The sequence below is a fragment of the Dermacentor albipictus genome, chromosome 2 (genome assembly GCF_038994185.2).
Source record: "Dermacentor albipictus isolate Rhodes 1998 colony chromosome 2, USDA_Dalb.pri_finalv2, whole genome shotgun sequence".
NCBI lineage: Eukaryota > Metazoa > Arthropoda > Arachnida > Ixodida > Ixodidae > Dermacentor > Dermacentor albipictus.
Genome location: NC_091822.1, coordinates 102065891 through 102090091, shown reverse-complemented (window position 1 = coordinate 102090091; position 24201 = coordinate 102065891). Strand labels below are relative to the sequence as shown.

General features: G+C 49.6%; 1 protein-coding gene across 1 annotated transcript; it reads left to right on the top strand.

The window, feature by feature from the left end:
- Positions 1–16313: 16313 nt before the first annotated feature.
- Positions 16314–19013, top strand: LOC135911656 (solute carrier family 22 member 7-like). Its single transcript, XM_065443992.1, has 2 exons — positions 16314–16322; positions 17616–19013. Exons 1-2 carry the CDS (start codon positions 16314–16316, stop codon positions 19011–19013), a joined length of 1407 nt encoding a protein of 468 aa, XP_065300064.1.
- Positions 19014–24201: the final 5188 nt, after the last annotated feature.

The window sequence follows — 24201 nt, the reverse complement described above, 5'->3', positions numbered from 1 at the left end:
GACGACGCAAAAACATGGACAACACCACGAAGCGCTGGTGTGGTCGATGCTTTTTTTCGTCCTGGTGTTAGCGCTGTTTCTTCTTCCACGATACACGCACACCACAGGTACGCGAAAGTTTAGGAGTATAGGGCGTTAACTTTGTTTTCCCTGTTTCCTCTCAGTGTCAATGGCACAATGCGTTGCCCGAAATAGCGCACGCTTACCCCCATGTTCAGAAATGCATCATAACTTGAAGCCCATGCTTGACTTGATCTAAATGACGCAAGTCGTGAACGCACCAAAAGAAAGGCAGTGAGCGTCTGGGGGACGTTCGCACCAGGCGTCGTTTATATAAAGTCAAGCATGGGCTTTGTATTAATATACATTTCTGAATACGGGGGTTAGTCATCTACTTCTCACAGAAAATGTCGAAGAAACGCCCACCAAAACCAGGCACATTCGTAAACCTAACTAGGCAATACGAAGCTCCATAGAAAAAGAGTGGTATTAAAAGCTTTCAGTATTTTTCTTTACTCCAAAATGGTTGCGCTCTCGTGGTTTCAATGTACAGAGATGATGCAGCGTTAGCTAAAAAGCATGAATTTCCGAACTCCATGCCAAAATAACCTTGTAAAATTATTTAGCTGCTAGAAACCAGGGTTTGTAGCGATCCTTGAAAACCCTTTATTTCTAAAATGCCATTTTCAAGGCATTGAAAAGCCTGGAATGTTTAGAAGTACTGGAAAGTTCTTAAATTTGTACACTTGGCTAGACATAGCAGACATTGCCAAGTGTTTATTTTTCCCTTCTGTGACATTCTTCGCATGTCACAGAGAATTGTCTGTGGAGGTAATAGAAGGAAAGCGACATCCTTAAAGTTCAAATTACAAAGGAGCTGCAGATACCAGTTTTAGGCACATGGAACCGGCGACAAATGTACTTGGAGGAGCAGAAGCAGGAAGCTCAACGGTTTGAGGCATTCAAAGAAAAGCCGTGATGAGTAAATTGAGAGCTACAGACACAATAAAAGATCACCTTTCTCCGGTGCTGTGTTGTTCCGCGATCTTGAGCGCGCGCGCGCGCGGTGGAGAACTCTGAGTGAAAAAGTAGAGCGCTCGCTACGCATTCCTTTGAACTGCGGCGGTCTGTTCTCTTAGAAGCAAAACGATGTGTTCTTTGCTCAGCGTGCATGAATGATACATTGCCATGTTCGAGGCCAGCCACCTACAGTTGAAGCAGAAGATCACGCTACGTTTAGTTCTCTATTGCCGCAAGAGTAGAACTACTCTCTCTCACTGAAGGGGGAGAGTGAAAAGCACATTTCACTCTCTCCTTGGTGAGAGAGTGAACAATACATTTCACTCTCCTAGACATTTTGCGAGAGTAAAACGACGCTTTGAAGAGTGAACCGGCCGCTTCACTCCTGCGATACCCTTCCTAGTTTTTAGAGTGTTCGTGTACTCGTAGATGGGAGTGATTCGACTGTCCCATTCATCTAAACACGGCTCCACATGTCCAGGAAAAATTTGGCAGAGACACTTAAGACTGCTTACGGGCCGGAACGGGAAAGCATTATAGTCGCTTTGGCGAAATGTTTTTGATCGATGTTTTCGGCATGTATTAAACAATTAAACCGATAGGAGCACGCTTCCCCGACGCAAGGCATTTCCACGGTTCTGGTTGAATAAAGTTGTGCCTGGTGCGAGCAATGAAGCACGCACTAGGATACATGTGCATCGACTGAGCTCCTGAACTACACTTTGCAATGTGGCGAACGCGCTTTATATAGAGGGTGCGCAACGCCAAAGAGGCAGACGTAATTCTTACGTATTCCTCTTGCACTTACCCCTAAATATCACGCAAACGTACCTCAAAATGGAAACTCTGTAAAACTTTAGCGGTCACATGATTTGCTCTATTTTCTAAAAGTGTTTTGCGGCTTTTGTGGTTTCTTTTCTTGTGACAATTTTCTTGGTTCATCTTGCCTGCATTTTCTTATTTTGGCTTTCGGTGTTGGTTACTTCGATGTCAGAAATGCTATGTCTCCCTGATAGGCACATTCTGCTCATCACGTTAAACTATACCGTGAGTTCAGAGAGAGAAATTGAATCCACGAAAAATGGACGACGTATATTTCTCGAAGACATAGTAATCTCCAAGCACCGCAAGTTTTTCGTCGAATGTACGAGGGCGAAGTATTTCGAGCAGTCTACAGTGGCCGAGAACCGCAAGCGGAAAATTGCCATATTGAAGATAGCCGCTTGCCGATTATGCCTTTTTTCCAAAAGCCCATATAATCATACGGGATTCTGTATAAGAACTCACATGTTTCCATATAAACCCACCTGAGGAACATGATTATACAATAAGGCATATGTGTCGTTTTCAATGTGGTAATAATTTATTGCACTTTTGGAACTACTGCTCCATTATTAAGTGCGACAGCGTTAAGAGCCCCGTGTCGCATATTCGCCGTCGTCGGCGTCCGGTGTCGGCGTCCCCGTGTGTGAAAATTGCCTTTATGTCGAAGTGTGCGTCGATGCCATGCCTTGCTGCATGACACGCTGTATATGCGGGTTGTATTACCACGCCATTGTGTCACTAAAGTTGCTGCTACCTTGCCTTGCATTCGTGACAAAGTGTTTCCTCGCAATTTTTAGAATGACACCGCAGAAACTAATGTCATGAAACATCACACCGAGAGCACGAGCATGACTCTTCTCAGACTGAAATATTGAAAGTGCGAAACAAAAGTAGAAATGTGAAAATGACGAAATTTTACAGCGCAGCTGAACGCAACCTCCGGTATCGGCTAACAAAAGACGCCGTGTTTCTACAAAAAAAAATGGCTGTGGCTTAGGTAAGGTTAAGCCCAGGATGCGAAGCATACTAGCCTTTGTTTTAGTTGTTGAACCACTGTTTAGCCTGGTGAACTGCTGTTGCTTGGCTATATTTGGTTCGGCTAGACGAAGAAACAACTCATGCATTACTGCTTCGCCTTCAAGAGTGGAACGCGACAGCGTTCTCGTCGACCCGCCAAGGGGTGTAAGACAATGGGCTACAGGGCAGCGACTACGCGCCTCGCATTGGACGCGGTGAGCGTCGAGCAAAGCAGCGTTCGGCGCGGCAACGAAATGTGCGCCTGAGCAAGAGACGCACGCCTTAGAAACAGCTCGTTTCTAAGGCAATACCGCATTCACTAGAGGCGCTTTTGTACCGCTTTGAAGCATCGTACTCGTGGCTCAGTGGTAGCGTCATTCTTCTTCCGGCTACCGTTCGGTGCGGACGCGGAATCATGTGCTCCAGCGGAGCGGCAATAGCGGCCTCTGCAAGCCGCGGAAACAGGATCGAAGACAATGATGGCCAGGACTACGAGATCATTTTGCCTACATTGCCCACCGGACGTGTTGTGGTTAATACTGTGTTTTTGCACGGCGACGTACGAGTTAGGCCCTACAGGGTTGAGGACTTCCGCGACGCCCTAGCCAACGCTGGTGCGCTTCCCGACGTGGTGGCGTTGGGGGCGTACCAAATCAACCATGTTTGGGCGGTGACTCTCAAAAGCACCGAAGCAACTAAGAAGTTGGCCGCTCTCAAGGAACTGGAAGTAAAAGGACGCCGCTGCATTATCTTCGATCCAGATAACCAACAGGTGAAACTACGGCTGCACTGGATGTTGCACGGCGTGGCGGACGACGACATTCGGACGGCTCTCGCTGCTTACGGCAGCGTATCCGAAGTGACCCGGGAGCGATGGCGTGTCTCAGGCGTCAAGGAGAAAGGGTCCACAACGAGGACCGTGCTCCTGAAGCTGAAACGCGGTTTGAAGGTCGATGACCTACCTCACCAGCTACGCGTTGCAGGAGAGTTGGCCCTTGTGGTGGCGCCTGGGCGGCCTATGCAATGCCTACGCTGCCGTGGTACGGGCCACGTTCGACGTGAATGCAAGGTGCCACGGTGCTCAAAATGCAGACGCTATGGTCACGTCGACAGCGATTGCGTCCGCACGTATGCGGTTGCTACGGAGCCGGCATCGCAAGACAAGTCGACGGAGCTGCTGATGGACGTCGACGAGGCGGAGGAGGCAGCGAAAGGAGCCGAGGAAGTGGGCAAGCCAGCAGGAATGACAGACCCGTCGGGGCTTCCCAGTGGGGACACAAGCACGTCAAGCAATGGGGAGACGCACCCCGATGAGAAGGAATTGCCTGCCAGCAGTGATACAACCAAGTCAAGCAACGGAGAGACGCACCCCGAGGAGAAGGAATTGCCTGCGTCTCGGGCGAAGGCGTCGGAGAATGGGAAGAGCGTTCCGGCACCCACAGTCGTCGAACACGCGAACAGCTCGCCGAACGCTGACCTGAGCGGCGGCCGCGCAGTCAGCGTCTCCGTGCCAGCCAAGCGCCCTTATGGCCACACCGGCAACGAAGGGGATAAGGGGGCAGCCACCAGCGTCGAGGAGCCGCCTGCAAAAACAACTCAAGCCAGGCGGGCCAGTCTCCGGCAGCGACCTAACGTTTCATCTGAGAGGCGAACCGGCGATACAGCACCTACGCTGCAAGGTTCGGAGCCTGCACAGGCTGGCTCCGGCTTCAACGATGGCGTCTAGCCACGTGCTAGACGCGGAGGGTAAGCACCATGCTCTCGGCCTTTTCACTTCCTTGCGAAAATGGCTCCTGCATCTCCGTTGAGGGTCGCTACACTTAATGTCAGGGGCTTGGCAGGAAAGAAAAAGCAAAGTCAGGTGTATCGGCTTTTAACGGAGCACGACATTGATATATTGGCCGTGCAGGAAACAAAAGTTGACGGTGAGGAAGAGACCGGGAGCATGGTGCGACGTTTCACGTCTAGATTCTATGCTATTGTAAGCCATGCCATTGGCACATCTGCTGGTTGTGTCCTTTTTATTAAGAAGTTGCCGGCTCTGGTCGTGCATGCTGATTTCTCGTGCTTGTCAGGTCGGTGTGTTGCTGTCGATTTCACATTCAGCGATACAGAATGGCGTGTTTTATGTTTGTATGCACCAAATGTTGTGGATGAAAGGGTCGATTTCTTTAGAAGTGTTGAGCAGCGTCTCAGCTTCGATAAACAGCTGATTATCATGGGCGACTTCAACTGTGTCCTGAGTGCATGTGATAAGACTAGTGATCGGGGGTTCAGGGACGCAAGTACTGAGGTACTGTCGCAAATCATAGACAAATGGAACCTTGAGGATGTGGCGGAGTGTATGCAAGGCGCGGGTGGTGTGAAGTACACACATTTCCAGCGTGCAAGTCATGCCCGTCTGGACCGCATTTATGTTACGTTGGACGCGATTCCAAAATGCAACAGTTATCAAGTAGTGCCGGTGTCTTTCTCAGACCACTGTTTAGTAGAGTGCGGGATTGGGGCAAAAAAACGTGGCAGTGCTTTTAGCTGGGAACTGTGGAAGATAAATAACAAGCTGATTAAAGACGATGCTTTCAACCTTGCGGTAGTTGAAGAAATCGGCAAAATAGAGCCGAATAAAGAACTGAAAATATGGCAACAGTGGGAGCTTTGTAAGGAACAACTTAAAATAAAAGCTATAGAGCGGTCTTGTTCTATGGCGTACGAGGAGAAACTAAATGAACGTAATCTAAGGTCTATGCTTTCAAAATTGCTCGAGAAAGAATGCGAAGCGCCTGGTAAATGGATCGATGACATTAGGAAAACGAAACAAAAGGTCGAAGTGATAGAAGAGGAGCGTTATCGTGGTGCGCTGGTCCGGGCGAGAGCCGAACATGTAGCTGCTGGGGAGACACCGTCTAAACGAGCACTCGGAATTGAAAAAGCCCACGCTCGTCGGAATCACATAGACAACATAGAATGGGGGGGCGTCTTATCGGATGATAACGAACATATTAAGCGTGCATTTTTTCAGTACTATCAGGCATTGTTCGCATTACAGGTTGCCGACATGAACACGTTTAAGGATAAGTTCCTTGGGGCACTGCCGCGACTCAACGATGAGCAGAAGGATAGGTTAGAGCTGCCAATAACCCAATCAGAGGTAGAAATGGCGATAGACAATTTAAATCCTGGTAAATCGCCAGGACCGGACGGGTTAAGCGCGGCGTTTTACAAAGCTTTTAAGCGTGGAATCGCGCCAATATTGACGGTAGTGTTTAATGAAGCTTACGAAATTAACGAATTGCCTCCTTCTTATGCAAGATCACACACTGTCTTAATCTCCAAAACTGACGAAGCAGAGAGGTTACGACACGTAACAGCGTACCGGCCAATCGCACTCACAAATGTGGATTACAAAATTTATATGAAAGTTTTAGCGCGAAGATTACAGTCAGTAATCCAGGAAATCGTTGGGCCGCATCAAACGTGCGGGATTAAGGGACGATCTATTACGACTAATATTCACACAGCAAGATGCGTGCTGGAGTGCTGCGATATTACAAATAGCCGCGTGGCCATCTTACAACTAGACCTTGAAAAAGCTTTCGACTGTGTCGCGCATGAAATTTTGCTTTGCATACTAGACCATGTTAACGTTGGTTCTGTTATTCGCGAGGGTGTCGCCCTGGCGTATCGGAACTGCACGACGAGATTGATCGTTAACCAGAGTCTGGGGGCCCCCATTAGCGTGCAGCGGTCGGTACGCCAGGGTTGTCCCCTTAGCCCTCTTTTGTTTTGCATCTACATAGAGGCGATGTGCTTAAACATCATGAAAAAACAGACAATTCCCGGTTTTCGGTTGCAAGCAGCGGAAGTCAAGCTGTTGGCATATGCGGATGATGTGGCGGTTTTTTCAACCAGTAGGGAAGGTGTAACTGAGGCTATTAAATGTGTAGAGAACTTCTGCCAAGTCACAGGCAGCAGAGTGAACTTAGCAAAATCACTAGGGCTCTGGCACGGAGAATGGCAATCGACGCCCGACCGCTTCGCAAACGTGTCCTGGGTTACGACCCCAACGAGGTACTTGGGAGTACCTCTAGAATGCTACCGCGATAGCGCGACATATTGGACAGCGCAGACGCATGATACACGTGGAAAGGCGGAAAGGTGGAAAGGAACAAACTTATCAATTTTTGCTAGAGCCACCGTGTGCAATCTGTTCTTTATTAGTAGGCTGTGGTATGTAATGCAGGTGTTACATTGTGCAAGGCTCAATGTACAGAAGCTGCATCGAATTTTTACCATTTTCGTGTGGGATACGCAATGGGAAAGGTGCAGCCGAACAAATTTGTTCAGAGGAGTCAAGAATGGTGGATTGGGCCTGGGACACCTTTTTTTGCGGCAGATTGTGAACAGGTTTCTCTTCCTTCGCGACGTCAGCGATCCTTTTTTGCGCACCGTATGCCAAGTAAGGCTCGGGCGCGCGTTGCCAGACTTTGTTGTTTCAACCGAAACACTCACGGGAGGTATTTTTGGATATTTTAGAGAAGTTGTCGCAAGTGTACGATTCCTTGCAACGAGGTTTTCAAATGAATATTTATCAACTGTAAAAAAGAAAAAATTGTACAAAGATTTGTGTGACGTTGTTCTGCCGGAGCCAATGTACAGAGCCTTGTACAGTGGAGGCCCTGGTAGGGACGTGTTAAAGAGAGTAAAAAAAAGGCAAGTTGCGCCAGGGGTTAAAACCTTCTTTTTTAAGTTACACACTGGAACGTTGCCAGTAAAAATGTTTTTACAGGAAAAGGGCTTATTTCTTCCATGGGGATCTCACTGCCTTATCTGCAAACAACCAGAAACGATAGATCACGTTTTTCTTCATTGTTGGGGAGGGGTATTTTTTTTGGGACGTACTACAAAGAACGTTAAAGAAACAGTTTCCCCTCGACCCTCACGGAATACGGTATCTACCCATTGCTAACGAGGATGGTTTTCCGTTTGATTTAATAATGTTAATTGGCCTCCACAGTATTTGGCGCTCTCGAATGGCAGGATACTACTGCGATCCCGACGCACGACCAACGCGAATTTATTTCCGTGAAACTGTGCATCGGTTTGTTGAGATTTTGAAGGCCGGTGGGGATACTCCCGAGTGGCTGTCAAGGGTGGAGCCATTGATGGCTCTAAATGAATTTAAATGGGGCGAAGCCAGCCTCCCACCAGGCTGTTTATGTCAATACGACGTGTTCATTGTATCTTTTATGTTTTGTTTTATGTATTGCTATTGCTGTTCTTTCTTTGTCAAAGTCAGGCAATAAAAAAAAAAAAAGCTCAGTGGTAGCGTCTCCGTCCCACACTCCGGAGACCCTGGTTCGATTCCCACCCAGCCCGTCTTGCAAGAGTTGAGCCAAAGCCACTTCTCCTCTGTCGTGACGTCACGGTGTCACGTGGTTTCATGGCGACACCGCCGCGCCTGAGGAGCTGGGTTGAGCTCTCGTAATATGCTTCGCATAAAAACTGGCTGTGGCTTAGCTAAGGTTAAGCCCAGGATGCGAAGCATACTATCCTTTATTTTAACGCGACAGCGTAAAGGAGCTCGTGTCGCAGAAAAGCCGGTGTCGTCGGCGTCGGCTCAGGCGTGCGGCGCTTGCTCAGGCGCACATTTCGTTGTCGCGCCGAACGCTGCGTCGCTCGACGCTCACCGCGTCCGATGCGGGGCGCGTAGTCGCTGCGCCGTAGCAAAGCCACCTAGAAACAGTCTCTGTAGCACGCCGCAACCTTCGCTTCTCATTCCAATGAGCAGCTCTGTCTCCTGCAGGCATCTCACCTCGTGAGTGTCTAGCAGAGGCAAGCGCAGCTGCTTATATACCGCCGCGACGCCGCGAGCGACGGCGCGAGTTGGAGCCCCGTTTCTCCTCTGTCGTGACGTCACGGTGTCACGTGGTATTGAAGGCGACACCGCCGCGCCTGAGGAGCTGGGTTGAGCTCTCGTAATATGCTTCGCATAAAAAAAGCTCGCCTTTATGCATAGCGTTCAGGGCCAGCGTTTCCAGGTAAATTTTAGGGTTACATAAGCTGCACTCCGCGCGAAGCGCGAGAAGCATTCAGAAATCTTTTAATGCAATCCCATTCCACTCTTAAAGGCGAAGCTTAAGCGTCCTCCAATTTTTTCTTTCTAATATAGGATAAAATTCAAGACTTCTTGACCGGTGGAATTGCACGCCGGAAACCTCAAGCTCCCCGAACACAAGCTCGGCAGTACTGGTACTACACGGTTCGGTCATCTCACCGTTGCTTTTTAACCTCGTCATGATCGGGGTAGCGAGGGCAGTAGCGGGGACCGGCGTCCGGCATACGATCTACGCCGACGACATTACCCTGTGGGCGGCCGGCGGCACTGACGCCACCATCGAGCAACAGCTGCCAGCGGCGCTTACCACCATCGAGCAGTACCTTGACGGCACAGGCCTAATGAATTCGCCCGCCAAATCCGAGCTGTTCGTCCTCATACCACTTCAACCGGGACGGAAACGCGCTCCCCTTCGGGAGTGTGATCACATCAAAATTGTGACTGCATCGGGGTAACGCATCCCCGAAGTTCCCAAGATCAGGGTCCTGGGCCTGCTGCTCAACAAGAGCGGCTGCAACGACGAGACCATCGACAAGCTTACCACCAAGGCAATGGACGCCATCCGGCTCATACATCGAGTCTCTACACGACGGGCGGGAACGCGTGAAGACAGTCTCATGCGCCTTGTCCCGCCGTTCGTGATCAGTTACATCACCTACGTTGCGGCCTACCTCAACTGGCACGTCACTCACAGGACCAAGATCAACACGCTGATCAGATGGGCTTACAAGACGGCGCTGGGTTTGATGGAGACCACGAGTACGGCTCGGCTCTTGCAGCTCGGCGTCCATAACACCCTAGAAGAAATAGCCGACGCGCAGCTCACCGCGCAATTCGAGCGCTGCTCTACTACCAAGACGAGCTGAAGTATACTGACGTCCCTCGGTTACAACCCACAAGCTCCCAGCTGGGAACCGTGCGAGATCACAGATGAGGCGCGGGCCCACATTTGCGTGGACCCCATCCCCAAGAACATGCACCCAGAGTACAACAAAGAACGGCGGCAGGCGCGGGCCAAAGCCCATCTCAAACAACACGCCCAAGACCCGCACGCCCGGTACGTGGCCGCCGCGGAATACAAGCGGGAAGGCTTCGCGGCAGTGGTCGTTGCGGCGGCTACCGGCACTAAGACAACGGCAGCGAGCGTGCGGTGCACGAACGCCACAGACGCTGAGGAGGTTGCTATCGCTCTGGCGATCACCTAGGCCGAGTGTCGCACCGTGCTCAGCGACTCGAGGAATGCCGTGCGCAAATTTTCCAAGCGGAGAATATGCGCGCCGGCGGCCGCCATCATCGGCAATTTCCAACTTCAAGACCGCGGCAGCACCGTCCGTATCAAGTGGTTCCCGGCGCACGCCGGCGAGTGTGCATCGTCACCGAACCACAAAGAGGTGGCCCATTCGGCGGCGCGAGCGCTTACCTTCCGCGCCCCCGAGAGTGACCGTTTCGTGTGGTTCGAAACCAAGGACAGATTGACTAGTTATGCCGAAGTAACCACGTGTTACCGCTCAGCTCGACGGACAATGCCACGTCCCCACCCGGCACTCAGTCGGGAGGAGGCCGTAATCCTAAGGCAAATACAGACCGCGTCACTCCTCGCCCCCGCAATGCTGCACGTGCTTCACCCGGAGCTCCATCAGAGTGAGCTGTGCGGTGTTTGTGCAGCGGGTCCGGCGGACCAATGGCACATCATGTGGGACTGTGCCAGGTTCCCGACGGCAGCTACCTCCAGGATTTACCCGCCCGAACTTCAAAGTGCACTGCAGTCTGCAGACAAGGACTCACAACTATGGGCCGTCCAGCAGGCCCGGGATGCGCTCGAAAAGCACATGTCTCATGACCCGCTACAAACGGACCCAACTGGGCTATTGCAGAGTAGGGTATAACCCCGGGTCGACGCTTGGCCAGCGTCAAGACGCATTAAGCCGTCGTTTGCCGGCACTTTATTAATGTTATCCCTATCCTATCATATAGGATAAAAGGTTAAAGAGATATCACACTGTTATTAATCTTCTAGCTTCTTTTCATTGAAAAACTAGACAGTTTTGGCCGAAAGGCTAAGCGTTGATATTGATGGCAAGGTGTAGCGTTCCTGTTGAACTTCAAGGACGATGTTCTAACTTTACTCGAGGGCACCATGTCCGCGTGATGGTATTCGCGAGGGCGCTGCTGGTGGGCAGGAGAAACAGCGCCCTTGCAGCCCCAAGCGCCTCACACTGGTGGCGTGCCAGGGGCGCCACCAGAGGTGTTGCAGACATCGCACCTCATGGCCCCATAAATGAGAGCGATGGGAACCGGTTGGCAATAATAAGTGCCAAGTGAAAAATTTCATATCGTTACTTGGAGCTCTGCGTTCGGCTAAGATAAGTGCATACGCACACCAACTCAGCATGAATGCTCTAGTATACATGCAGTGCTCATGCGCACAGCGTCCATGCCGGCAGCAGAACGCTGACCGGTCTCCGGGCTCCGCCATCGATCTGATTCAGCGGAGCATTGGCGGTCAGTCAGGTCTGCTTTATTTTTTTGCAGCCAAGTGCACTCCACGTCTCGAATGACAACTTAAGTCGTACAGCACAAGCCACGCACGTTCCGTCAAGAGCGCGACAGCAGGCCGCGGCGGCGGGAATGAGCCTCGAGTGTTCGTATATAATTGCGACCAAAATAATATTGGTTTCTTGTGATGTATTCACACGCTTTAGCGATAATCATAGACTGCCTTGATTGCACCATGATTCAACACTGAATGATGACGGGGATATCGAGGAGTCGAAGAAAAATCTGGAGGACGCTTAAGCTTCGCCTTCAAGAGTGGAACGCGAAAGCGTTCTCGTCGATCCGCCAAGGGATGTAAGACAATGGGCTACGGCGCAGCGACTACGCGCCCCGCATCGGACGCGGTGAGCGTCGAGCAACGCAGCGTTCGGCGCGGCAATGAAATGTGCGCCTGAGCAAGCGACGCACGCCTGAGCCTTAGAAACAGGTCCTTTCTAAGGCAACACCGCATTCACTAAAGGCGCGTTTGTACCGCATTGAAGCATCGAACTCGTGGCTCAGTGGTAGCGCCTCCGTCTCCCACTCCGGAGACCCTGGTTTGATTCCTACCCAGCCCATCTTGCAAGTTGTTTTTTATTCATAAAATGCCTGCTGTGAGTTATCGCTCACGGCCAACGCCGCCGACGCCGACACCAACGCCGACGACACCGGCTTTTCTGCGAGAAGTGCTCCTTAACGCTGTCGCGTTAAAAAATAATTGGTCTCGAGAGCCTGCTCCAGCTGCCACTCATGATTTGACCAAGCAAAGCATTCTATCGCGCCTGGTGTGATTTATTCACCATTCCTACGCTGTGTTTCGGACATCAGGTGCAACGCTGTGGAACCTACGCAAGAGAGAGAGAGAGAGAGAGAAACTTTTATTTATAAACGATTTACGTGCAGTGGTCGGAGACCCTTTAGTCCAAGGCCCCGCTGGCCTCGGCCGCCCGCTTGACCTGTGTTATGAAGGAGTGTTGTCCCGCCAGGTCTGAGCTGGTTAGCTGTGCCTCCCATTGCTCCATTGTGTGGCGTGTTTCATCAAACGGGTGTGATTCACAATCCCAAGTAATGTGTTGTAGTGTTGGTATGCCTCCGCACCACGGGCAGTCGGGCCTGTAGCGAGTGGGGAACATGGCATTCTGTAATTTAAGGTGGGGGAATACCCCAGTCTGAATTTTGCGCCAGCTGGCGGCTTCCTCTCCACTGAGTTGTAGATGAGGGGGAGGGTACTTTTTTCTAGTTGCACGCTGATGAGCGAGAATCTCCCTGGCATTCGTTGGATTGGGGTCATTACAGTGGCTACCTGGGACCGTCCCAGTCGAGTCGGCCCGGTTAATAATACCTCGGGCTAGCGAATCGGCCAGTTCGTTCCCCTCAAGGCCTGTATGACCTGGACACCATAGGATCCGGTGATGATGGGCGAATTTCGTCGGTATTATTGAGTGACATGTTTTGGTCACGTGGCCCTTGAGAAAAAGGCGACATGCTTCTTGTGAATCTGTTATTATGGTGACGCTCTTTTGCGTGCGTTCCGCGTGAGCGAGGGCCATTGCCACGGCGAAAGTTTCGGCAGCAGCGGGAGTACCTGCCCTAACGGAAGCCCTAAATTGTTAAATTGTTGCCGTGCTTTCGTGTCGATGATTGCCACTGCGTACCTCCTGATGTTCATTTGGGCATCACTGGCGTTCGAGTGCACGTTCGAATACGCGGCTGCGTCTGTGTAAATTGTGTTGTACGTGGGATTATTTTCATACATTGTTCTAATATGTTGTACACGTGCTTTTCGCCTTGCTTTATTGTATTCAGGGTGCATGTTTTTGGGTATGGGTGCCACTGTTATTCGAGCCTACGCAAGAAGTTCGGTGACGAATGTGTGTCAGTGCACGCGTTCCATGCATGCTTTGCTACGCGCCAACGGCGTTCGCTAGCGCGAGCGTTCACGTGAGGATGCCGCGACGGGCTGCCAATAGAAAGGCGAAAAATAAACGCAATGAAAAACAAATTGGTCTAAAACAACGCCTCGCATATCCGTATATCACAGATTGTTTCTTTCTAATGATTAACGCTTTCAATACTGAGCGTATACAAAGAACATTTTCCCACAAGGACGTTAAAGAACATCGACTTATTTCTAAGGGCTGACGCAGCCACTGCAAAAAGTCCCTCTAGCCTCCACAGCATCGCACCTGATGTCTGAAACAGAGTATTATAATAGTCGCAGAGCGCCCTGCCAAAAATGATTCAACTTGCAGCAGTGAATGCATGCATGACACTAGAAGTAATCTTAGACGAAGAAGTGGAAAACGTAGAAGAAGAAGAAGAAGACCATACCTCCAAGCGCTTCTGATTCCTTGCTGGCTGATACGACTTTTCGTGCTGTGTGATCAGTATCATGTCGGCGAAAGCGGCTGCTCATGAAGAGGCCACTCCCAAGACGGTGACGACTTCGCTCCTGGAAGGCTTCGCAAACGTGGACACGCAGGACTTAATCCAGCAGAACGTCTACATCATCCTGGGTCACGGGCGGTACCAGCGTATCGTCCTGGTCAGCACCTTGGTCGCTGTCATTGTGGTGCTGATGCACACGTTCGCCTATTACCTCATCGGCCGTCCCGTAGACCACTGGTGCCAGCCGCCCGACGACCTGCGTTACCTCGGTGTCCAGGGCTGGAAGAACGTCGCAATACCCGTGCTGGCCGACGGCAGCTTCAGCAAGTGCACCGTATACGAGGCCCCTCTACCGGAGAGCTGTTCAGTGCCTCGCGCATTTCGTCCTACCTCACCCGGCTGTACCACGGCTGCTACATTGACGCCTTCTTGCTTAACACTTTTTTCCGAAGTGACGCAACGATTATGAGGCATCCCGTAAAGCACGAGTGGAAATTTTCAACCTAATCAACCTTAAATAATCTATACGGAGAATTTGGCATTGATGTTAGCTTACTATCTTTTCACAGGGCGACATGATTAAGATAGACGGTGCGGTTGCTTTTCGCGATATGAAAATGCGTATCCATGGTATCGAGTTCACGTGCAACAGTTTCTTCTTTCGTGCTGCCCCGAGGTTGCTGAGCATGTATTCCGTGAAAAATAAACGGCTACATAAGGATGGTAACATGCAGCACCACGAAGCGCAGTTCCCGCGGCCTTTCGACGCCTTTCTTCTGCGTTTTAGATTATCCAGGTATTTGTTATTGCAATAAAGAAACTACTGCGGTTGGCCAGAACAACATAATGTAAGCTACACTGACATTGTTAGCAAGACGGTGTTTTTATGCAAGTGTTCGTTGTCACGGTCCGGAAAACAGCGCCGGCAGCAAACGGAGGCGCGCATAACGATGACGCTGATAAGCCTGAAGCATCCATCATACCCACTACGAAGGACGCGCCTATACGACGGTGTCGGCGGCAGCGATGTTGTCCGTAAGAAAACCACGCATTCCGATCCACGCGTACCCTCCGCTTGGCGCATCCATGGACGTTACTGAACTAAGTTAATTTGTCAAAGCAAGATGCTTCAGAAAACTCGTAAAGTATGAAATCTACACGAAGTCGAGATATGATAGCGTCGCATTGTCATTTGGATATACGAGAAAACACCATCCTGATACGCGGAAACGCAACCGCAAACGCCTTTTCCACCTGCCGTTTGAGGTCCATCTTTAGTAGGAGCGGCGCGCCCCAGGAAGCTCGCCTTCGTGCACAGCGTTCACCTGCAGCGTTTCTCGGAAAACATTGTGGCTACATAAACTGCAGTTGCCGGCAAGCGTGAGAAACTGTAAGGGATCTTTGAATGCTATGGCCTTCGCCTCTTAAAGACAAAACTTAAGCGACCTCCTAACGTCTTCTTTTATATTATTATTGCTCACTTGTCATCAGATCACACTTGACTAGTGCTAAAAATACATGGCTCATTTGTCTGTGCAGTACTATAAGATGAATTGACAATACTCCAACTCTTTCAACATACTCAATCACTCCGGATTTTCACTAAATAAATTGTACACCTTTTAAATGTATCAAATACTTCGTCGTCGTGCGCTACAGTTTTGAACGGAACAAATGGTGCCACTGACGGCACGGAGTGGTACTAATAAGTGGACTCTAAGCAAGATCGCAGCCGGCGGAAAGCATGACAGATCGCAAAGACTACGGTGCATAGCGGACAGAGATATGTGCCGACGCGTCATTTTGGCGTTGATGCTAGAAGTTAAAGAAAAATTAAACAGGTAGCGGTCACCGATCATATTCCGTCGAAATATTTATAGGACTTCAACTGAACTCATGAGCACAGCGCAGGCGGTTTCTTTCTTGTTCGTTTCTTCGTCCATGTCTCGCATCATCGCCAATGGCTGGCATCATTATAAACACTTATATCACGCAGAATTCTGAACTGGATGAGCGTCTTCAACTGTACGATTGACGTAAAACAGTCAATCTCTCTCCCGTAGCTCAAATAGTGTTCGGAGTGCAATCTGGGAGCATTGATTCGTTTAGACAATGGGGTCCCCACAAGAATGACCACGTTCTAGCCTGTTTTCCTGCTGGATGTTTACAATTACACTAACGATGCAAAAACAATGTCAGACTAAAATTTCGAGTGGCAATTGATAACGTGTGCCTCAAAGGGCACTACGACGCATTGCAATACCCAATCCCCTGTAGAACAATAGAGGTACATCCAACAGACATTATAAACAGCGTAAAAACGGCGAGCAAATTCGATGTGTCTTTCAGCAAGCCTGTTCATCACTCAACCGTGTACAGACATGATGTCCGCCTAGAGCCAATAATTGGGAACATGACCGGGGTATTAAGACATGATACAATTTCGGCTTCGCGCCTTGATCTCAACACATTTTGCTTAAACGAAAACTCTCGCGGGCATTCCTGACCGGAACGACAGGCATTCAGCGCTAGCGTAACCCATGGTCCAGATAACGTAGCGATTCCATTCCAATTCCAGATGACTGAATAATCGCCGGAATCTGATAGTTGTCAACAGAGAATCATAGAAACGAAGAGGAAGCAGCGAAACTAATCTTTACATAATTTCTTCTTAGGTTTCTGGCTCAGTGGATATGCGTCGTACTGTAAGCGATTGTTTTTTCTTTTTTTTTTGCAGTTTTACTGTAAAAAATTGATACCGTATGAAAGCGGGAACGGTACATTGGTTGGTGCTTAGCTTAAAATTTATAAATCGCACTCATTTCGTGAATTCAGCCACACTTTTGGTTATAACACGAATGCTGAGACCTGAGCAGGCTGATAGATTAGTTCAAACGAGTTCACCTAAGAAAATCAGGGATAAATTAAAACGGTGATGATGGACGATAAATATGAGCTCAAGATTGGTCAGTTTATGTTCTTAATATTTTCCTCTACTTCTGCATTCTTTATCAATGAAGCTAGTGCAGTATATTCATGAACAATGGTCCCCCTTAATGAGCACTAGTAGTAGCTGCTTTTACTTCAGCTTATATTTACTCAGTTTGCCAATCTATCCATCCTTCAGCCATATGGTCTATAACGATCAAAATTTCTGGATGCCAATGCAATTGTATGTCTCCGAGAGACATTTCCAAGTCTTTCAAGCATCTCTAGCAGAAAATGACGAGAAGATGGCAACACAAGGAAGAAGGCACTTACTTTCCTATCCACGATGCCCTCTGCACACAACTTTTGCTTGTCAACTGTTAACGCTTTTCGTTCGCTGATAATGGAAAAGTGGAAAAACGGGAACTGGAAAAACCTGAGGCAAGAAATCTTCAAGTTTAATTCTCATCTATGTCGTTGTCGGATCCCGCCGGTTGTATATTTCCATAGGCAGGACGTTCATTCCTGCATACAAGACCATTATTTATCTTTGAAAGCACATGGCGACGTCATGGTCCTAGATATCACGGTTCTGATGCAATTCACGCTAACTCAAGAGGCATCACGCATACAGCGACCCAGCCTACGAGTCTCTCAGTGATCGATATTTCTCTCGAACCTATTTTATTTCGATTGTGCAGACTTTTCTATAAACGTCAAGGAGTATTTGCTAAGGAGTATTTGCTAAGGGGCGATTGACGTCTTCGTTTATCTCCTTCTTTTTCAGGGAGAAGACCAGGACGAGCGTAGCATAGTACCCTGCAATCGGTGGGACTACGACACCGAGAAAGACGGCGAAAGCATCGTCAGCATGTGGAACTTGGTGTGCACTCGCGACTGGCTCTACTCCGTTTCGCAATCCGCGTTTGGACTGGCCCCCATGCTATTAGTTCCCATCGCTGGAATCGCAGCAGACCGCGTGGGTCGCAGACCAGTCTTGTCGATGTGCGCCATCTCCACATTGCTCAGCAGCCTGGTGGCCGCGGCGTCCCCCTCCGCGGGAATGTTCATCCTGTCGCGCATTGTCACTGCTGCCACGGCAAGCGCAACCATGCTGATGGCTGCAATTGTGCTCTACGAAGTTACCGGAAGTCAGCACCGGGCTCCCTATACCCTAATAGCCACCGGCGGGGGCGTACTTGTTACGCCTCCGCTGGTGCAGCTTCTTTCGACGCTCAAGCCAAGGTGGGTGCTCTCACAAGCCCTGCTCGTCACGGTCTCGGCGATAATGGTCTCTTGGTGCTATTACCTTGATGAGTCCCCCGTTTGGCAGATTGCCGCGTGGAGGCTACGGGCAGCTGAACTCACCGTACTCCGAGCAGCGCGGGTGAACAGGATAGAAGCTCGCAAGGCCACAGCAACATTTCAGGCATTGAAACAGCAGCTCCTGAAGCGAGACGCCAACACCACGTCGGTGACTGCTGGTATCACGAGCACAGCCCGTTCGGCTTCCCTTCGGCGGCGCGCATTTTCTGCACTCGTGACGTGGTTTAGCGTGAGCTTTGCAGTTTATGCCTCAAGCTTGGGTAGCCCGCTTGAAGAACTGTGGGCTCTCGCATCTTTTCTATGCAATGGGCTCATTCTCATCATAGTCATCTATGGCATGAAGCAACGAGGCCACCGCGTGACTCTGTCAGGCCTACTCGCTTTCCTCGGCGGCTCAAGCGTGCTGCAGATGGTTCTTTCGCATTGGCCCTGGGCCGCCGCACTTCCTCTGCCGAGAATAATGATGTCGGGCGCGTCGATGATTGCCATGTGTCTGAACTACGCCTACACCGCGGAGGTGTACCCTACGACGATGCGGTGCGTGGGACTTTGCCTATCGTACTCCTTCGGCCGGCTTGGCGTGCTTCTGGCTACACGGCTCGTAGCATCCTTGCACAAAGAACAGCTCTTGGTCGTTGGGGCCATCACGACAGCGTTGGCATTTGCGAGCGCAGTAGCGGTCCAGTGTCTTCCCGAAGTATATGTCGAGAAGAAGCCCGCCGAAGTCCACCCAGTTCTGAGCGAAGAGCAGCGTAAGGAAGCACTTAAAACATCTTTGACATCCACTACGGAGTCGCAGACGTCCCTCAAGCCACACAAACCGGGCAAGCGTCATAGCCGACGCAAGAGGATTTATTAATTAATTTATGAGGTTTTACGTGCCAAAACCACTTTCTGATTATGAGGCACGCCGTAGTGGAAGACTCCGGAAATTTCGACCACCTGGGGTTCTTTAACGTGCACCTAAATGTAAGTACACGGGTGTTTTCGCATTTCGCCCCCATCGAAATGCGGCCGCCGTGGCCGGGATTCGATCCCGCGACCTCGTGCTCAGCAGCCTAACACCATAGCCACTGAGCAACCACGGCGGGTGACGCAAGAGGAAAGCAAGCTCAAAACGCGGTACCGCGACCGAAATTTCAGCGGCAGCATCGGCAGGGGCAACATCGCCAGCGGCAGCCTGTTCCCAAGAGCAAAGTGTTGGCCCTCCTGAGCTAGCCTCAACGATGCCCGTGTGCAAAACGCCATCGCAATATCTCAAGAGCATCGAATATATGCGGGCTGATTAAGGAACACGTAACTTCATTTTTTTTTATTTTCGCGAACTCCAAGCCTTTACTATCCTTAGCTCAATTGATTTTGCGGTCAAGGGTTATTAGTGAATTCGGATACCTTCTGCTGCATTGTTTTTGTGGGCACATGTTCTTCACCTTTCCTTTCTTGTTATCAGTGCGTGTGAGTTATATACCAGTGGCTGCTTAAGGCAGATTTGCTGGCGCAGCTAATCTTTAAAGCCTTATTATAGCGTCTCGCGCATTCAAAAGGTAAAAGGTGTTAATTCTCAGCTGCCATATGAGTCTCATTCAATCTACCCACTGCATACTTAAGGTTCACGGGCTTTTTTTTTCTTCCTCAGTAATATTAGCATAAATAGTGCAAGGTAGCAGAGCCGTGCTTCTGTGAAACTTCCCACACTGTTAGAAAAAATGTTGTATCGGGTGCAGTTTAGACTAGAATCTATACCAAGTACTACTTCGAAACTGCCTGCTTGCTACCTTGGATAATTCGGTCTTAGTAGGAGATACATTTATTTAGCAGTTACAAGGTTTTACGGACCGCTAACTAAAAATCTCGAGCAAGTGCCCCTACCCATGCAACCACCCTATCTCCACTTTTGAGTGATTTGGAATAAGTACCAACTATCGAGCAGCTATTGCCAATTGTGTTGATGGGGATGATAATGATGATGATCGGGCAACTGCTCTTCCTTTTCTTCACCCTGTTCACCGCTATATGCGTTCTCACCGGACCACTTGGCTGCAGACTTTTTTGTCAATATTTACAAAATTGCATTTTAAATTACACAAACTGATGCAATTATTGAGAAAGAAATTGTTTAAGCGCACTTCTGCTGAGGCCCAATAGCTCACCGTAGCGAGGTGCATGCATAGCCATAGCTTTCGTCAGTCGCCACTTTCGTGAAATGTGCGAAGTGCAGTGCTTTGGAATATACGCGACGTAGCAGGCAAGAATGAATTCGTATACAGTGAAAAAGAAAGGTTAAGGTTGTGGAATAGTATCGGCGAACTGGGAGAAATGTGCGCGCAACTGCGCACCGTTTGGGAAGTTATATGCAATGACAAATGGAAAGGGCTTGCACCTTTGCCTCCTCGCCATTTGTGTCGGCCATCAACCTTCCAATTTTTTGGCAGCCAGTGTCTGAAAAATAGCGAAGAGCAAGGCGTGGGTAGGGTGGCTAGAATAGTGTGGGGCTGCATAATACTAGTGCGATTACCGGGTAATTAGTACTTGTTGCTAACAAATGCCAAGGCTAACATCGAGGAGCCAGCCAGCCAGCTTACCGCCGTGCCGACCGCCCAGCCCTATCATGTCACCGCCGCTGGTGACACAAACATTGCCTATAGGCCTCGTGCACTGCCTATAGAGGCGCCACTAATAGCCACCTAGCGGGCGCTTCCAACAATACGCGCGGGAGCAGTAGCAGACGACAACGCTTTGCAGCAAGGGTGACTGAAGTTCGCGGCTGCGATTTGTCCTTTGTTCGGGCGCCAGACTGCTTCTTCTGCGGTGACAGCTGTAGGGAAGGCGCAGACCTCTGTGGGAGCGCGTATGAACAATTGTTACCGGTGTTTGAAGCAACGTGGTCCACATACGCGCCAGGTGCGTCCCGCAGACAAACGCCATGAAGACCATTTACATGAAGTGGAGCTCATGTAAACTAGCCGACAAATTTTGTTGACTAATGCGATGTCTCGACCCTTGCCCTTCTACCCTTGCCGCAATGCTGCTTCTGCGCCTCAATAATAAGCACCCGTCATTAATGCAGACTTAGATAACAAATCCGCACGGTGCGATGTCTGCATATGCCGTTGTGATTTTTCTGCCGATGAATACATGTGACGCCACCGAATAAGTGTAGTGAAAGTCGCCTGAAGAAGAATAATTGCGAATTTATTGATAGAAACGCGTACACCATAGTCAACGAAGCCACCAAACGCACGGGTTAATAAAAGTGCGTGTTAGCGCTGTACCGCCGATGAACTGCCGTTCGCGCTGCAGTTTTCGCAATTTTAAATTCCCTAAGGGAGCTGCTTGGAAACGTACAAAGCTATAGTCTGACTAACTTTGCAGTACTTTTTTGAAATGTTACTAGAGAGAGGTGTGACATGATATATTTAAAGGCAGAGCAGCGCCAGTCAAATTAGATCCAGCGCTGGCGGCAAGGCCAGGATTAGTCCTATGCGGCATAAGCATAATAAGAAATAATTCAGTTGAGTACAAAATTCACTTGCAGGAAACGACTACGTTGTGAAACAAACATATCACTCGACGTGTTAAGTCTGCTCAGACAGCATCAAGGTGTGATGACTTACCAAACGTGACGCGAACCATTCAGCGAAAAATGGAACAAAAATACCATATGCAGGAACTATGAGCAATTATCGCCCTGAGCTACCTATTTTCTAAACACATTTCCCAAAAAACCACAATATCTAAGATGCCATCGGGCGAAATGAATAAAGCTGTTAAAGAAGCACTTGCTTGGTGTCATTCCGATAAGGCACAGCGTGATTTATACCCTTTACAAACGAGGCAGGGTGAAAACCTCGCAGCTCAAAATAATCAAGAGTTATGCATGAAGCAACTAGCAACAGTTAAACATGTGCGAAACCACGCATAATATAGATGTAAAAACATGAAGTGCGCGACAGCTGGTGCGAGGATTTACCGGGCCACATAAAACTAACAATTTCAGATCTTGCAAACTTCTGTAGCTTTAACATGCAACACAATGCGCCCATGCCGTCGTGCTGCCTAGCTAGCCCAACGCGGTAAAGAAGCGGAAAACAATATAAGCGGCAAACGGCATTCCGAACTTTAGCGAAATGCCTTTAAACCGCATGTTGCACACTGCAGAAGAACTTCATCGCTTACGCGACCAACTACAATCGAGTAAAAAAATAATAAAAAAAAGAAAATACACCGAAGCGACAAAGGAAAGGATGGGAACAAGAAATTGCGCACCGAAGCGACGATCCATTGCCACCGTTGCTCCTGCTGATGAGGCTTTGCGGGGAATCATTAGAACCGTATCGCCGGCACGTTTTCGCCGGTATTTGAGCCCCCCACCCTGCAACAATTCTTCTTCGTCATTCTTCCGAAGCTTTGGCCATCCCACACATGCGAAAGGTGTTGCCTATTTTGCTCTGAAAACACGAATAATACGGAGAAGCACAATCAGCGACGCAACAAACTACGGCGTGCTACGGCGCGCGGCTCGCTCCTCTCCCGTGCGTTTTGCGCAAGGCCGCCACCAGTGGCGCGGCCATCGGCGAGCACTCCGCGTATAGTATTTATTGCGATAACAATTATATGGCACTCCAGGTGCATTTCTGCCGTCGGCGTGATGTTTCATATGAGGTCCATGTACGGTTACATCGTCGCCGCGTGCCGTATGTGAGAGAGAAAGCACGCAAGCGTGAGCCGATGGTGGTGGCGCAATGTCGCACAATGCAAGGGAGGAAAGTGGGCAGAAAGCATGCCGTCTTCCGTCGCGCGCAAGGCACTGGGCGGACAGGGGGGTTTCTAAGGGGGGTTTCCTCCGGCGGCAGCTGCATAAAGCCACGACTGCGCAGGTCATATCTTTAAAGTGATCTGTGATAGCGACAGATCACAGGTGTCTCTCGATGGCTCATATCTTCGTGTGCACGTCTCACTGCTGTTTGCATTGAAGCAATAGGTAGCACGAAGGTCACCTCGCTCACTGCTGCTGCCGTGCTTCCTTGCACCAGCGTTTTGATAGCGAGCATTCGCGGTCATCAAGTGTGACGTGTTCATGGTTGCCTGTGCGTGCGTGACAGCATGCTTGTTAATTTACTTGCTAAGCGAATGTTTGCATGCTTATACGGCCGAAAAAACTAGTATCCCTAATTCATATAGCTCTCTAGTAATTTGCTATCGCTTTTGATGCTTTGCTTTGCGGGCGATGCAGTGACTTTTTTACATAAAACAGTTACCGGCAGAATAAACTCTTGTCTTAATATAATCTTTCATGAAAAATGCTTACGATTATTAAGTCAGAGTACCAACGAGAACTGCAGCACAGTCGAACCGGGCTATGTCGAACGCTATGTCGAACTCGCAAAAAAATGCCAATCAGTTCGATATAGAGCATAATTCTATATAAGCCTGGTAAATAATTGGATGTCATAAAAGCACATACCATTTACAAATTCACTTTATTGGTGAAACTAGCTGAGTTTCGCATGAAATGGTACTGCATTTTCTTCTGCTTGGGCAATTTCGCTGCCTGCGACGCACGCACTTTTTCCCATTGTCTAAGCAGTCGGAGCAGCTGAGGCTGCAACCATCCGCATTCGCGCAAAAGCACCGGACTAGTGCGGGCGCACCAATCACTTCGGAGGATGGGGGTGAAGGACCGTCATTTCTTTCCTCATTGTGCCCACTTTCATTTGTGCTCGGTACGGTGTCTGCAATGTAGTCTTTGTTTTAGGGCTTTCCCGTGGTCGCGACACCATCATTTGCACTCACAAACTCGTCCACCATCGATTTGTCAACGGCTTCCGGAAATTCTGACAGCTCGCTCCAAACTTTGCAGTCATCACTTTGCAGTGATGTCAAATTTGCAGTCATCACCGAGCATGCGGAAGCCGGCACGGCTGAAGCAATTTCGGGTGAACCACTCGTACACGAACCGTACGTAATACACGTCGGGCGCCACGGGCACCGGGTCGCGAGTTTCGCCGCTTTGGCCCTAATCTCGCCCTTCAAGATTGTGCAGAGAG